At 30.3% G+C, this 16,298-nt stretch overlaps 1 protein-coding gene across 1 annotated transcript in view; it reads left to right on the forward strand.

Annotated features, from left to right (window-relative positions):
* Positions 1-16,298, forward strand: part of LOC145753152 (S phase cyclin A-associated protein in the endoplasmic reticulum-like) — a 52,609-nt gene that overhangs the window by 7,973 nt on the left and 28,338 nt on the right. Inside the window, exons 20-32 of the mRNA XM_082569547.1 lie at positions 33-132; positions 247-338; positions 415-483; positions 894-1,026; positions 2,699-2,817; positions 2,910-3,033; positions 3,464-3,621; positions 3,696-3,806; positions 3,968-4,114; positions 4,550-4,910; positions 5,703-5,852; positions 8,811-9,002; positions 11,819-11,870. Of these exons, the coding sequence (XP_082425673.1) occupies positions 33-132; positions 247-338; positions 415-483; positions 894-1,026; positions 2,699-2,817; positions 2,910-3,033; positions 3,464-3,621; positions 3,696-3,806; positions 3,968-4,114; positions 4,550-4,910; positions 5,703-5,852; positions 8,811-9,002; positions 11,819-11,870 (1,808 nt within the window). The remainder of the gene's footprint in view (positions 1-32; positions 133-246; positions 339-414; positions 484-893; positions 1,027-2,698; positions 2,818-2,909; positions 3,034-3,463; positions 3,622-3,695; positions 3,807-3,967; positions 4,115-4,549; positions 4,911-5,702; positions 5,853-8,810; positions 9,003-11,818; positions 11,871-16,298) is intronic.

The raw sequence follows: 16,298 nt of genomic DNA on the forward strand, positions 1-16,298 counted from the left end.
TTAAATTTTTTTAATTGATTAAATTTTTATAGATCGGGTCTAACTAACAATAATGGAGATGGAGCTCTCGTTTCTAACACAACTACCACTGGTAGTGCTGTTATCTCACCGAGGTCAAATTACGAAGATAAGGTCAAATATCAAGATTTTAAAAAATTAAAAAAAACTTTAATATTTTGAATTGTTATTTTATTTTTAAAAACTTTTTTTAATTTGATGTTTGTTTTAAATATTTTTTTTTTACAGTTGCCAAATGAAGAAGAAATAAAAACTCGATTGGAACGAAAAAAGGCAATGAAAAAAAGAATCAAAAAATTAAGAGTTCGAATGCAGACTAGGTAATTACTATTTAAACTTTAATTTAAAATATAAAATATTTTAAAATATATTTTTTTAATTATTACTAATTTTTAGGGGAAAAGAATTTGTTAAAAAGTTAGAAAATAAACCAGAAGTTGCATCATCGGCTATTTATAAAAGCAAGTAAGTAAAAAAATTTAATATTTCAAATTTCATATTTGTTTTTATTTCATTTATTTACCAATAACCGGCAGCGTGAGGTCACTACATGAGGTCGTGGTTTCAATCCCCACTGTTTTCATGCTGTAGCGCTCTTGAGTAAGGCGCTATAAACTGTGTAAACTCCCACCAAGCCAGCACTTCAGTTTAACTATTGGGCAATTATAATCATTTATATTCCAAACTGGCAAAGTCAACTTGAGACTGAGTCGGGGTCCCTGATGTTACTTTATGTTTAGATTGCGTATTCGACTTTCCCACATCGAGGATAAATAAGTATAAAGGAAATAAAAAAAAACATTTAAAATGTTTATACAATCTCTAAATAATAAATTAATTTTTTTTTTATTTTTTTTTTTAATATTTTTTTTTAGAATTGTCAGGTTAATAAAAGATGTTACCCGAATTCTAACAAGCCAACAGGAAAGCAGTGGACCATGGCCGACCAATAAAATAACAGCATTGGACAGGGCATTAGGAGAAATTAACCGAATCCTAGAAAAACATGTAAGAAAAATTTCTCAAAAAAAAAAAATTTTAATGTTTACTAATGCATTAGTAATAACATAATTTAAAAAACTAATAAAAAATCCTATTTATTGATGATTTTGGCAATAAAATTGGCCCAAAAATTAAATTAATTTGTTTTTTGGGGTAAATTTTAATGTCAAATTAAACTGCTTGACTGGTTTGGTTATTAATTATGTAAATATAATTATAACACATTTATAAAAACAGATTTAAAACTTTTTTTAAATAATTATTGTTTGATTTTTTTAGGCAAGTAAAAATTAAGTTTTAATAGATTAGTTTTAAAATATTCACATATTAGTTAAAAATGAATAGAGTTTTGTAAAAAGTTGATATTTTATTTGGTTATAGCAAAAATATGGTAAATTTTGAATTATTTTTAAATACTTTTCGTTAAAATTTGATAGGCTATAAAATAATATTTGTTTTTCTTTAAGAAACTATATAATAACTTATTGGTAAATTATTTGAAAAGTTAATTATAACAATTCTAAAACCAATAACTTTATTAGATCAAGTAAACTACAAAAATGGCCAAAAATTTTATTTATTTTGTGCCATATGCAAGCCTAGACCGCCAAAGTCGATAATCCCATAAACTTAAAATTAAATCAGAATCAATAATTTGACTAGCGGAAATAATTGCTCAACGAGAAAAATTGGTAATTTTCGCACCTATAAACTTAAAGGCTATTAACTTACATCTTAATTATTGATGGATTGAGGTTTTTTGTTTGTTTAAAAAGCAGTTTAATGAATTGTTTATTAATGTTTTGTTGTTTTTTTTAAGATAAATTATTTTGTTGGGTGACCATGTTATAATATATTTTAAAACAATGTGTAAAAATGTAATATCTATGGCATGTTAAAAACAATGTGTAAAAATGTAATAACTTTGTCATGTTAAAAGCAATGTGTAAAAATGTAATAACTATGTTATGTTAAAAACCATGTGTAAAAATAGAATAACTATGTCATGTTAAAAACCATGTGTAAAAATGTAATAACTATGTCATGTTAAAAGCAATGTGTAAAAATGTAATACCTATGTCATGTTAAAAACCATGTGTAAAAATGTAATACCTATGTTATGTTAAAAACCATGTGTAAAAATAGAATAACTATAACATGTTAAAAACCATGTGGGAAAATATAATAACCATGTCATGTTAAAAACCATGTGTAAAAATGTAATAACTATGTCTAAAAAATAATTAAATTAAAAAAAAAATTTAAGTTTTTACTATATTCTAATTTTAAAGAACCAAAATTTACAAAAATTTTAGAAATTTTAACAAAAAAATTCGCGGCCAAGGCTGGACAGGTGTTTAATCTTTAAAACAAATATAATTTAGGTTTTAATGAAATGGTTGAATACTGTATATGGTTGCCTTGATTTTAGTGATTTGTTTGTGCATATAATTAAATTCTTCAAAGAATTTGAAATATTTTAAATATGTTTTTAGTAGTGTCTACTTTTTTGTTGTGATAATATTATTATTTTATAAATTTCAAAGTATTTTTGGCCCTAAATATGGTATTTTGTTAAAAAAATTTTATGTATTTATTTTATTTTATAATTTTTTTTTTTTTTTGAAAATTGTAAAAAATAAAAAAAAATAAAAAAAAATAAAAAAAATTTTTTTAGAACCAAATTGATAAAACTTCGTTTCGGGTTAGTAGAGGATTTGAGATGTTGGAAAAGATCTTCCAGATTGATCTGGAATTTGATTCCTCCAAAATGGATCAACATTTTATTCCAGACAAGTCAGTTTAAAAATTTTTTTTTTAATTTTATTTTTAAATGTTTGATTTTTTTTCAACTATTTTAAATTTTAATTACTTTAATTTTTTTTAAGGTCACTTAGTAATGCTGCTACAACATTTGGTTTAGCTTGTGAGAGGAGTATTGAAAATTCAACTTATGCTTTATATTCAAACAAAATGACTTCTTTAGTTGATCTTTTATTACATCAACTAACGGTAATTTTATTAAATCTTTATCTTAAACTAACACTCTTTTAAATGTGTTAATTTAATATCTAGGGTTTAATTTCCACTGATGGTCTGTTATGGTGCCCTTAAGTAAGGCAAATACCTGATGTTCTAGGTCTGATTCTCTCTGGCCCTATGGTACAGCCTTTTCTTAAGTATGGCACAAACAGTGCTCCTGTTACCATGGCACATTGATTAAGGCACTGGGCATCACTACATGAGGTTTTATGTTAGATTCCTATTGCCAAATTTAATCTCTTTAGATTTAAATTTATAACAATATTGTGTATAGGCACAATGGGTAAGCATTGGTTATCGCATTTAAACTTAAGATCTTTGGTTCGACTCTCACTGCTTACATGTTTTTTTTTGACTATCAAAGTTCTATATTTTTTGTTTTAAAAATTTTGTTTTTCAGACAATAAAAACACGAAACAACAACAACAATCCACCTTCCAAGAAAACAGGGGTTGACACTTTTTATGACATTGTGCCACCGTCACTTTTACACGCCATGGCCGTGGCACTAGACGTCATGGGAACGTATCCACCAAGTGACGACATCTCCTCTGAAAAGTAAAAAAAAAATATTTTTTTTGATTTAATTTTTTTTACAAATTTATTTTTTTTAATTTTTTATCTTTATGTAGTTCTAAAGTTAGTATAACGTATTTACGCGCCACTTTTATGACGTCATCAAACGACAATGACGTCAGGAAATTATTGGAAGGTTACGTCAACAGAGGCTTAGATGTGATCGGGTAAGTAAACAAAAAAAAAAAAAAAAAAGTATTTTAACTTAAAAAGTATTTAGTATTTCAATGCAAAAAAAGTATTTTCAGTTGCAAAAAAAAGTATTTTAAAAAGTATTTTATTTTGGCATTTATTTACAAAGTTATTTACATTTTTTGGTGTTTTTTAGGTACGCTGTAGCTTGTGGTATGCTAGACGAGCTCAGTTTAGTTCTGAGCGGTATTCGACACGAGGTGGCGCCAGGGAGTAACATGGCTTCGTTTGTTCAATATGGTCTCATGTTCTTGGAGGCGATAACTTACTTCGTAGCTATGAGGTAGACTATTTGATTTAAGATACATTTTATTGGAAAGGGTCTGCTGTTGTGACGTGTTTGAGCTATGCGCAAACGCCCGGCTTAAGGACGAAAAGTGTGGCATTGGTGCGGCTTGAACCCAAAACATTTTGGTGTGTTTAAGCTATCTGTAAACGCCGGGCTCAAGGACGAAAAGTGTGGCATTGGTGCGGCTTGAACCCAAAACATTTTGGTGTGTTTAAGCTATCTGTAAACGCCGGGCTCAAGGGCGAAAAGTGTGGCATTGGTGCGACTCAAACCCAAAACCTTTTGGTGTGATTAAGCTGACTCTAAACGCCAGAGGGCGAATAGTGTGGCATTGGGGCCCGTAACCTTATGGCCCGTAACCTTATGGCTCACAGTCAGATCTCATAACTGGTATACCAAACTACCATTCTTAATTTTGCATCTTTTTAGAAATCGTCTGCTCCCAGACAATCAGGCGCCATCTACCGGCTCAAAAAGCTCACATCAAAGCAAAAAACGCCGCAGCGCAGAACGGGAATCATCAACTAACCGAACCCCATTTGAAAATGACCCAACCCAACTATTACCCACTTTACAACACACCGAATTAATGGGTATAGTGTCAGTACTGTACGGTTTACTATTACATGGTGCCCCAGAGAGACCGACGAGTTTACGATCTTTGACGGACCTCACCGCTGTTCAATCCCCGCAGGATTTGAACAAGATTCCCGATCATACTTTGAGCGTTGCCTTAGCTGTTATGAGGGTTTTGAACGCAGTGGCTGAAATGGATTTAACTTTATTACAGGTACTTGTTATTTAAAAACCTACATTTTATTTTTGTATTGTTTCTAGCTGCGTTAAACAAAAAGTCACTGGGCTTCACTACGTAAGGTGCTGGGTTAGATTCCCACTGCTCTCATGCTGTTGTACTCTTGGGTAAGGAGCTATAAACGGTATAAACTCCTGCTAAGCCAACACTTAATCAGCAGTTTAATTAATAACAATTATAATTTATAATTTACCAGAAATAATAAAGAAAACTCAAGACTGGGTCGGAGTAACTGATGTTACTCTATGTTTAGGCTGGGGAGTGACGTCATCCCATGTTTCGATGACGTAATTACTTTCAAGCATTCCACTTTAAAACTTTTGTTTTTGTCGGAAGTCGAACATTAGAAAAACTCGAGTTTCGATTTGAACTCGCGTGACCCCGTAACCAATAACGACAAACACTCTGCTCGTGACGTCACAAACTAACAACATTCGCGCGCGCGCGTTTTCGAACCCAAAACATAACCTTTTTGTTTTTAGTGATTTTTGTAACGATTTTCGAAAATTCGGCACTTTGAAAAATTTTTGAAATTTTGAAACTTTTTTTTGAGGTCTTTGGTTCGAATTTACGCTTGACCCCTTTTTTAGGGGTAACGAAACATGATTGTAAGTGTTGCTGGGTCAAGTATAAAGGGGTAATGGGGTATATTGTTAATGTTTAGGGGTTAATTTGGGTTAAAATAATCGCTAAAATTTTTAACAGTTTAAGTATTTAAAATATTGCTTTGTATACCATAAAAATCATATATATTATTACGTCATTTAGAGTAGTCTCGGAGCAGAAGGTGTCTCGTTGGAGTACAGGCATATATGTACTTACCTGCTGTGGTATTGTGTGAAGGAAGATCAAAATCGACTTTTAAATGAAGTTATTATATGCGTCGGCCATTTTACGCTGGATAATAAAAATAATCAGGTGAGTAAAAACGATGTTTTTTATTTCGTCAATTTTTTATTTATTTTTTTTTGTAAAACTTGATTTAAATTTTTTAATGGTTATTTAAAATTAAAATTTTATTTTTATTAATATATTTTGTACGCAATTAGCAATTAATTAATTTTTTTTCTTAATACGTTCAATTGACTTAAAACTTAATCCTAAGACCACGTGACCGGAAATACTACCGCCTTCCCGTGCCTAGAATCTCACGGTCACTTACCCCTATACCCCCCAGGTGCAGGGCCCCAGTTTTAAAGGGTATTGGGTATCAAAACCTCAAAATTTTGGACATCCAAAAAAAATTAAAAAAAAAAACGAAAAATTTTCGCGAGATGTTTAGGCTAAGAACGACTTAAAAACAGCTGTACCCCTAATTAGGTGGGTGTACAGTGCTATATAAGAAATCCAGGTGTTATTTTACCCCCTAAACGTCCATGGGCTTTGCTTTTGTATTTGACCCGTTGGTCTAGACGCCAACATTGCATTTGAGTCTATTTAGTTAATGCATGTAGTTTAAATAACTCCACAAACAAAGACAGAATTCGTGGGAAAACTCGAAGCCTATTTTAGGGCGTCCGGCGCTTGCGGCTTTAGCTACTTGATTACAACGGTCATTAGTCTTCGCTTGCACCGTCCACTGACTGGGCAGAAGGTTAAATTTCGCCTGGCCAGTCAAAAATCTGAAATTGCGACCCAAAATTGAAAAAAAGGCGATAAAAATAACAATCGGTTAGGCGAGCTGTCAACGCCATTATCTTGTCGGTCGGTCGTCCTACGCCGTGACGTCATGAGTTCGACCACGTGCGTGTAGTGACCCTTGAAGGGTCGGGGTCACGTGATAAGATAAGAATTAATGGCGATGGATTGGAAAGGGAAATGTCTAATTTGCAAGTGTTGAAAAATGTTTTAGGTAGTTGTGAAAAAAATAAAAAGGGTTCAAAAAAGAAATTTTTTTGTAATAAATAATTGCCTAAACTGTTTTTTTTTTGGGAAGATCTTTTTTAAACAATAGATTAAATAAATTTTAATAACTTTGGTGAAGCTTAAAATTGATTTTTTTTGTTTTAAATTTTTTTTTTTGTTTAAAAGGTTTTTAAAAACCCCTCTATTATCACATCTCGCCATTCTACCCGGTTACCAGCGAATTGTCGAAAGACGAAACCGGATTAAACCAGTCCAGACCTGTCAAGTGACGTCACGCGGTAATGCCTAGCGCACAGCTGTATGCATGATAAGGCTAAAACAAAAACCTGACATTCTTTGCATGGTAATTTAATCCAGATTAGGGGAGATAGGGGTTGAGTTACTGTTTCAATATTATTGCCATAATACCCTACGCATAGTTAGGGGTTTAGGGGGTTATTTTCTAGGGGTAACTGGGGCTTAAAATTGGGTTTTTATTTTCTAAATTTAATCGAATTCCGTGTGGTCGTTAGGCAAGATAAACTAATTAAATGGGATTAGGGGGTTATATAATCCTCCCCTTATCTTAACACTTACCCCCCTAAAAATCGCAATTGTTAAAAAAATCAATTAAGAAATTGGCTACCCCAAATTTTTTACCCCCGATTGGTACTTGACCTTTTGTGACCCCCACGCGCTCACTCTCGGTGACCCTCCGCCAAAGGTCAAAGGTCATTTCAAGGGGTCATGGACCCGTGGTCGGCACTTGAAGTGACCTAGTGGTTTTAGTATTTGTTAAGTCGATACTTTTGGGGTTTTTAAACTTGGAATCTAGACTTCTTATGTAAATAGTTAGGCGAGATTTTACTAAGTGTTTGTACGGTGTTGAAGGCTATTTCTGGTCCCCAAGTAAGCCTGGTTAAATACATACTTGTTTGTAGTAATCTGTTGATTGATTTGGGAATATGTAGGAATACGTGAAGTGTAAAAATTTGGGGTTTTAAAATTTTAAAAAAAAAATTTTTTGCTGTTTTTTTGGCTACTTTTTTTCAATTTTGTTGATTAAAAATAAAAATTTATTTGTAAACTGTTTTTTCTTAAAGTTGTTCCTGTTTAGTTTTTTGTTAGAATCAAAGAAAAAAAAACTCTTATTTTTGGAACTTAAACAATTGTTAAAAAAATGTTTTGATTTTTCCCGTTTTCGCGACTCGGCAATTAAAACAATTCCAAAGTACTCAGCGAGCTGTCAATCAAAGTCTATGACGTCATGATTGATCTCGGGTCGACTCCGCCCACCTAGTTTACCTAGAAAAATGTAAACAAAATAACGACCGCCAAGAATAAAGACCTAATTGATCCAAACATTCTATTTTTATTGATTACAGAATAAAACAAGAAAAACATAACGTCTTTTGTCGGTTTTCGAAGTTCAAAACCCGATTTTGAACCCCGTGACGTCATCTGTCACCCCTTATTTACCCGCGTTGTTAATTGCGGCATCGTGATGTAACAACGGGGGGCATTGTTCCCCTATTCGCCCCACGCATTTACCAACTGAGTAATGATTTGTTGGGGGAATTACCTAATTAACCCCGCTTCGATTAATCACCCACCCCGTTACCCCCGGCGTGTATTTACCCACAACCTCTAATTTTCGCCAATTTTCGCACGAGCTATTTTGTATTTGGCAACACTCGTTTTTAACGCTTTTTTATTTTCACAGCGGTTGAGTTTTCCGCAAAAATTTTTTTTATTTTTTTTAAATTAAAAAAAAAATAATTCGCTGTTATTTTGGGTTTATTTGTCGACCAACAAACTGTAAAAAATGTCAATTATTGTTGCCCAACAATTTTCTAACTAGTACACAAACAGTATCAGTTACATTCGTAATATTTTGTGTTAATTTTCCTAATTTTTGTGGTTTTGACATTTTTGCGGTCAAGGCGATATTTTTGCAACCGCTAGTTGGGGGCAAACCGTCGGGCGCCATTTTTAAATTTTTTTAGATAAATTTCCTTTTTTCTTTTCTAGAATATCGTAGATTCTGGTGCGCAGCCTACCGTGCTACAACAGCTCTGCCTTCTTCCTTTCTCCTTCTTCAGCAACCCTTCTCTCGTACGAATTCTCTTCCCCACCTTGATAGCTTGTTGCTATGGTAACGACGAGAATTTGGCAAGATTGGAACAGGAGGCAAGCGGGTCACTTCTTGGTGGATTTATTGAGGTAAAAATATTAATTTTTAGAAAGTTTTAAATAGATAATTTTTTGTGTTTACCCCATTCGTTTGACCCAAAAAATTACCTTGATTCTTTAAAAAATTTTAATAAATACTGGTTTAAAAATTTATTCATTTTCTTACCACAGTTTTGACCCCCTAGATATTACCCCGATTTTGGGTTTAAAAATACCAGTTAAAAAAAATTAACCTTTTTTTTATTTGCCCCCGTTCGTAACCCATAAACATTACATCAATTCCCTAAATTTGAGGTACAAAAATTACTAGTCAATAAATTTACCCCAATTTTTTGCCTTTTTTATTTTTTTTTCTACGTTTTGAACCCTAAAAATCACCCATAACCCCTATTACCCCAGGTGGGCTTGGGGCTTCAAAAATGTTTGAAATAGTTTACAGGATTAGCGAATAAGGTGGTCCCAGTATTAAGTTACATTTGCAACCAAAATTCGCAGGAAAAAATAAATTTTAAAACTTTTTTTTTTTAAAGTTTTTTTTTATCTACATTTGACCTATATTTTTTACCCCAAAAAAACCCAAATTAATTTTTTATTTACTTTTTATTTTACGCTTTCATATTCTAGTCATAACTAAATTAACTTAACCGCTTATAATATCATACAAGGCTACACTAAAACAACAGAATTAGTTTAAAAATATGGCGAAAAATAAACACGTTTTCTGCCAAAACTAACACTTTTAAAGTGGGTTAAATAACTTTAAAGATTTTTGTGGGTCCTTGTTATGTAATGTTATGAAATTTGAGATCCCCAAATTTGACATTTGCGTGCGTTGTTGTATAGAATATATCACGTGACCTTCTGAACTATTGGTCACGTGATTTTACACGTGGTTTTGAACACGTGACCACTGTTTCGGGGCCTATTACCTTATTAGGAAGTAACATTTTTTTATCACCCACTTATTTGTTACACCCATCTATAAAGGCGAGGGATTTAACTCATAGATAGGTTAAGTTTGAGGGACCCATGTCGGTTACAACTCCTGTGCAATTTTAAGTAAAAAATATTTTTAAGATTTGTATAAAGAGGAGTTGTGACCGAAATGTGTATACCTTATTTTGATAAAAACTTATTCGTTACTTAAAAATTTGAATAAAAAACTTCCAAAGGCTTAAAAAGTAATTAAAATAAGATAGATAAATTGTGTCACATTTTAGCCACAACTTTAGTTGATATATATGGATAAAAACGAAAAGAAAATACATTTTTTTTACAAATAGACTGAAGCTCTAGAAATGTTGAAAATTTGGTCAACGCCTTTTTTAAAACCTAAAATTAGACAAAAAATGAAAATTTAGGAACCCGTTAAATTTTGACTCATTTTAACTGACACACCCTCGTGGCATGTGTCATGACATTTCGTGGCGTGCCACATAAGGGGTATCAAATTTGGCGGTAAATTTTTTACATTTTTAAAATTCTATTTTTATCCAAAAAAGTAAGAAAATGATTTTTTGTTTTTTTTTTCACGAATTTTTTGCTAAAAAAAAAAACAGTGCAAAAATCCTGAAATTAAACTCTTAAATACGGGAAATAGAAACACCTTACAAGGGGCGGGGTCAAGTGCAAATACTGACGCTTGATTGGTTGTTAGAAGAGGTTGATTGACAGGCCACTTAACAATCGGTTTTGTATTTCAAAGCAACACGCGTATAAGTTAGAAAACCACAAAAAAAATTTAATTTTTGGAATAAAAATTTAAATTCTTGAAGAAATGACTTGATTTTTTGTGGATATGACGCCACAATTGCTGTGTTTATGATGTAATAATATGAAGTGTTTTTTAAAGAGTTTAATGGCTCGGATTTTTACTTTTTTAGGATTTTTTATGCAAATATTTTAAATAATTTCGTTTTTAATAAATTTTCCGTTTTTAAGAAAAAAAAATTAAAAAAATTTTAAAACTTGAATAAAAACTCGCAAAAATATTTTTTTTATTAAATTTACGCAAAATTTTTTAAAAAAATATTCCAAAAACCTCCATAGAGATCTTAACTCTGATAAATTCGTGACCGAACCCGAAATCCCACGGTCCCGGGTCTTGTTTTGTTTGCCCGGACGAGACCTAACATTGTCGAGGTAATCCCTATATGATGTGAACTACAAATATTAAAATTTGTCATTTTTGGGTAAATATAATCGATAACTAAAAATTGTGTAAATAGAAGATAAAAATTGGGGCAAGCTGTGACGTCATATGACAAGTTAAGTCTACCGAATGACTGTTTATTATTTTTTAACAAAAATTATGTTTTTTATTTTTTTTGTAAAGGTATTTAAAAATTAGTCGAAATTTTACGAATATTTTTAAATAAAAAACTTTGTGCATTTGTTTTTGGAATTTTTTAAGCAAAAATATTTTCAATTTTCGTTAATCCTTTTCAACAAAAATTCTAGTTAACATGTCCACACGATATTTACTTTTAGATTAACCCTTTAACAACGACTCATCAATTTTTCTTGTTTGTTTAAATATAAAAAAAACGCCCGAGGTCGTGGAAGGGTTTTTTGTAAAAACGTGATTTTTCAGCTGTCCGATATATTACATTTCCTATAATCCTCTGTACACTAACCCAGGGTTATGACCCTGCTGACCCTTTGTGTGGGGTATTGGGGGATTAATTTTGTGGGTTTATCGTCTATGATGTCATAATGTTGATATTAGACTTTCGCTACGTAAAATTAATTGAATTTTTGGGTTTTAAAAAAAGAAAGAATTTTTTTTCTGTTTTTTTTAAACTAATTTAATTTTTTTTTTTTAAATCTAATTTTTATTTTTTTAGGGGAATTTAGAAGAGAGGAATAATGGAAATAAGGAAAAAGGCAAAAACGAAGGTAGGAAAATTTTTTTCTATTTTTTGTAAAAAAAGGAATTTGTTACTATTTTAATTTACGAAAAATTATTTGTAATTTCATTATTGGAGTAGTTTAAAAATTTATTTCAAAAAAATCTACTAAAAAAATTCGCGTTATCCAAAAATCAAAAAAAAAAATCGAAAAAAATTTTTTCAAATCTTCGTACGCAATTTACAAAATCACTTTTCTTCGTGCTCAATTTTGTAGATAATAAACTTATTATGACTTCATAATGTCATAATAATGAGTGGATTTTCTAAACTAGAACATGTAATACGATAAAATTTTTCTTCAAAGTCGATTTTTTGGGAGATTTTAATTTTGATAACGATTCGTGTTGGTCTAGGGTTGTTTATTATTATTGAGCGTTTGAATCGTTGTCAGTTTTGTTTAGGTAATAATTAAGATTACAAAAAATAAAAAAAAATAATTTAAACTTTTCCAAAAAAATTGTTTTAATTAAATTAATTAGAATATTTTGTAGTTAGTTAGTATTTATAATTTTTTTTTCTTTTTAGAAATAGTTTTTTTATTTTTCTTATCACATTTTTCTCTATAGCACAATTTTATATTTTTTTCTTTTATTTTTTTATTTATATATTCTCTTACAAAATCTTAATTATTATCTAAATCTTATTCTTAACATTTTAATTAATTTAAATTTTTAGACATAAATGAACTTTAAATAATTCTCAAAATGAATCTTTTAAAATAAATGAATACATTTTTCATATATTACTAAACACAGATAATTAATTTAAAACACATAAAAATTGATTCAATATACTACAAAATTTTTTATCTAAAATTCAATCAAATTTTTTCCCCAAAAAATGTCAATTTTTTGATGTATTAACTCACAGCATCGGACATTTAAAGGTCATCTGGCGGGCTTTGGTCTTGATCTTTCCGGCAAAATCATAATTGACCCCCGATGTATATTTATCTAACGTTATCGCTTGAAAATTTGATTTTTAATCCGTTTAAAAACTTGAAAAATTTTGAAATTCTCCTCAAATTAAAGGCTTGTTGTAAATGACAAGTCTTAAATAAGCGATAACATTTTAAGAAATTACAGGGTTTCAAATTTCGTTGCAAATTGAAAAATTTTCAGCAAATTTTCTGAACGATTTTAAATTTAAAAAAAAAAATTCAATAATTTAAAAAAAAAAATTTTAATTTAAATTATGACGTAACACAGGCTCTAGTATTACGTCACACCGTTCGTTGGCCAATCATAGCTCGTTCACGAGCGACTATCTACGCGCCGCTCTGACGTATTTCAACAAAGATCCAATCACAAACGACCCTTCTTTATGACGTCATAAAAAGTATAAGTGACGTCACGCAGTCCAGCCATATTTATTCCCAGTTCGGGGGATTTTTTTTTCTTATTTTTTTTAGCTGTTTTTTTTTTAGTTCTTTATTTCCTTACATTTTTATTTTTGTATTTTGTTTATTATTTTTTCTTTATTTTTGTACTTTTTTTTTAAGTTATTGAAAACATATTTTTACCTAAATATAAGGTATATTTATCAGAATAGGCAAAACATAAAAGTTTTTTAAATGTCAGTACTAAAATTAAAACCCTAAAATATATCTAGTAGTTTTTATTTATTTATAAACGTTGCATTAGTAAAATATTCTATCTTTTAGCATAAATTATTAATTATACCTAAATAGCTTTAATATAAAAAAAATTTGTAGTTTTTAAGTAGCAAAAAAAATATTTTTTATTAATACTAGTTAGCAATATTAAATGTTGCATGTCATGATATATTTAAAAATTTCTGTTTTGTTATGATAGATAGTTGTTCTATATCTATACATATAGCACAAAGATATTGATGTGTATTAAACATACTGTGTTGCAAATAGCTGTGTTTTTGTAATTAAAATTTTGTTTTGTAAATTGGCAACTCAATGTCTTAAATTTGGTAAAAATAAGCAGTTTTTAGATTAAAAATATATAGTTTATTTTTTAGTTAAAATAAAACAGTTTGATTTACATATTTAAAGATTAAAAAAAATATGATACATTAAAATGGTTATAAACTTTAAATGATAAAATTTAAGTTCAGTAACTGTTACATTAAGTATAACTTTTAGGACTTTTTAAAATTTTTTAGTGGCTATGGAAATCCTTTTAAAAATTAATTGACTAAATAGACATTAATGGCCTATTAAGGGGGTGTTTTTTGCTTTTAGTGTGATAGCATATCTTATAACAGCCTTAACACGATTTTTCACTAAGCACACTTTACTACAAAACACTTTTAAAATTTCATGAAATTGACAGCCCACATCAGTTTTCATTATTTGCAACACTCGTTTGATTGCTTAATGGTAAAATTTAGCGCAAAAACGACAAGCCCTTGAATATTTATTAGGATTCGGCCATTTAAAAAGATCAACTCGTATTTTGCAACAGTGTAGGTGTATAAAAAGGTTTAAATTTACAGTTTTCAAATAGAAAAAGTTTATTTTTTTTAGAGTGTTTATCACCAATAGGTAGTTATTTGGCAATTAAAATAGAAAAATTAGTTTAAAAAATTGTTTAAAAAGGCTTAGAAAAATGGTCGTTTTTATTGATTTTTGAAAGTGCTAATTTTAGATTGTATCTGTTTTTGTACGTCACATATTGACTTTAGGCCATTCAAACGGCTGTATTTTACAATTTTTTATCTTAAAATGACGCAAAAAGGCCACGATTTCTTGTTATTTCATGTTTCCGTTCAACAAGGTAGCATTGTCAGAAAATGTCACTTTCAAATTTGGCCAAGCAAATCGAACACTTTTGGCTTTTTCACAATACCTAACCGTAACCTGGTCTTAATGACCTATGACATGCCTGACAATGCGCTACTAGTACATGTCATGTACAGTATTAGGCTGGTACAGCTTCTTTACGTGACTAGTTAGTGCCTAGCTGTAATTAGATTCGCTTTATCTGTTCGCACCTCGTTATTTGGAAAAGACAACAACTGGATTTTGACTATGACGCGCGCTTTTAAACTCACAACGTTTCGCGTCTATTTTCGCGTGATTTCTATGCGAGTTTACGTTGCGTTTGAGTGATGATAAAACGCGACACTTGCTTTTAAAATGGACGGCAGCAACCTAAAATGTTTTAGTCGTAATCTGGGGTCTTAGTTTTTGACGGAAGAGTGTTTCGCGAAGTTAGTTTTGAACAGACGATTTCCAGCTATCTGTCATCGTCCCGGTTGACCTTTTTTCATAACAAAGATCGTTATCTCCAACCGCTATCCAGGCTACACAATATGCTTTATGCCTTTTTGTACAAAAAAAATTCTATATGTTTAAAAGTATATTAAGGTGCTATAAACGCTATAAACATCGATTTAAAAAAGGAATCGTCTATTAAAATACCCAAAACACTAATAAAATATTGAATATTTACCATTTCTAGAAAATTTTAACCAATTTTGGTACAAAAATGTATTTTAAATACCTTTTGCAAATATCGTTTCCTGTATAATATTTTAAGATTAAGTTACCGCTAATTTAATTACTGAGCTAATGTTTCAAATTTGAGTAACTACATAATCATATGATTGTACCATTTACGCTTGGTTGCCACACAACCTTAACTAGCAACTACACCTTATAAAGTTAGGCATATCAAAACACGATTTTTAATATAATAGGCCAGTGAAAGTTATGACTAAAGCGGTATTTGAGGTCTTGGAAAGTTGAACTTTGAATGAAAACAAGCCTATGACCTTAGGCATGGTACGCCAGTCATGCTATTACGCTTTTCTAAGGGCATAGGTGTGGACCGTAGGAAAAATTACACAAACATAAGATACTTAATTGTTTTCTAAGAAAGTGAACCCTTCATATAGTGCCAAGGGTTTGTAATAAAGTTTTGTGTAAAGTTATCAAGTTCTGGGTCGCTTTTTTGTTGTTTTACGCTAGGCTGAAATACAAGAAAATTCGTCGCATTTTTTCGATATGGGAAAGGCAGGAATGAGGGTGGTGTCCGATTTATGTCTGCGTCGGTGTCACGACATAAATAATAACAACATCATTTTGTTTCACGACTCGACTTATTTTTAGCGAAAAGTGTCTGAATTTGCACGTTTAAAAAGTAAACATAAAAAACACTTTTAAATAATAATAAAATAAACCTAAAAAAATCGTTTTAAATTTTAACCTCAAAAAAGTCTAACTAGTTAAAAATAATATTTAAATTCAAAAAATAATAAAAAATTCGTTTTACAAAAAATGTAACGTTATATTTACAAAAAAGGTATTTTTAAACAAAACTTTTATTTATTTTTTTTTCTAAAAAACTTCTTTATATTCCATACGCTTATACCGTCCACTTAACATTATTTACATAGGACTTAATATGAAGACAAAATTTTAAATCTGCGCGGGCGA

Source organism: Corella eumyota, chromosome 5 (assembly GCF_963082875.1).
Source record: "Corella eumyota chromosome 5, kaCorEumy4.1, whole genome shotgun sequence".
In the NCBI taxonomy this organism is placed as follows: Eukaryota; Metazoa; Chordata; class Ascidiacea; order Phlebobranchia; family Corellidae; genus Corella; species Corella eumyota.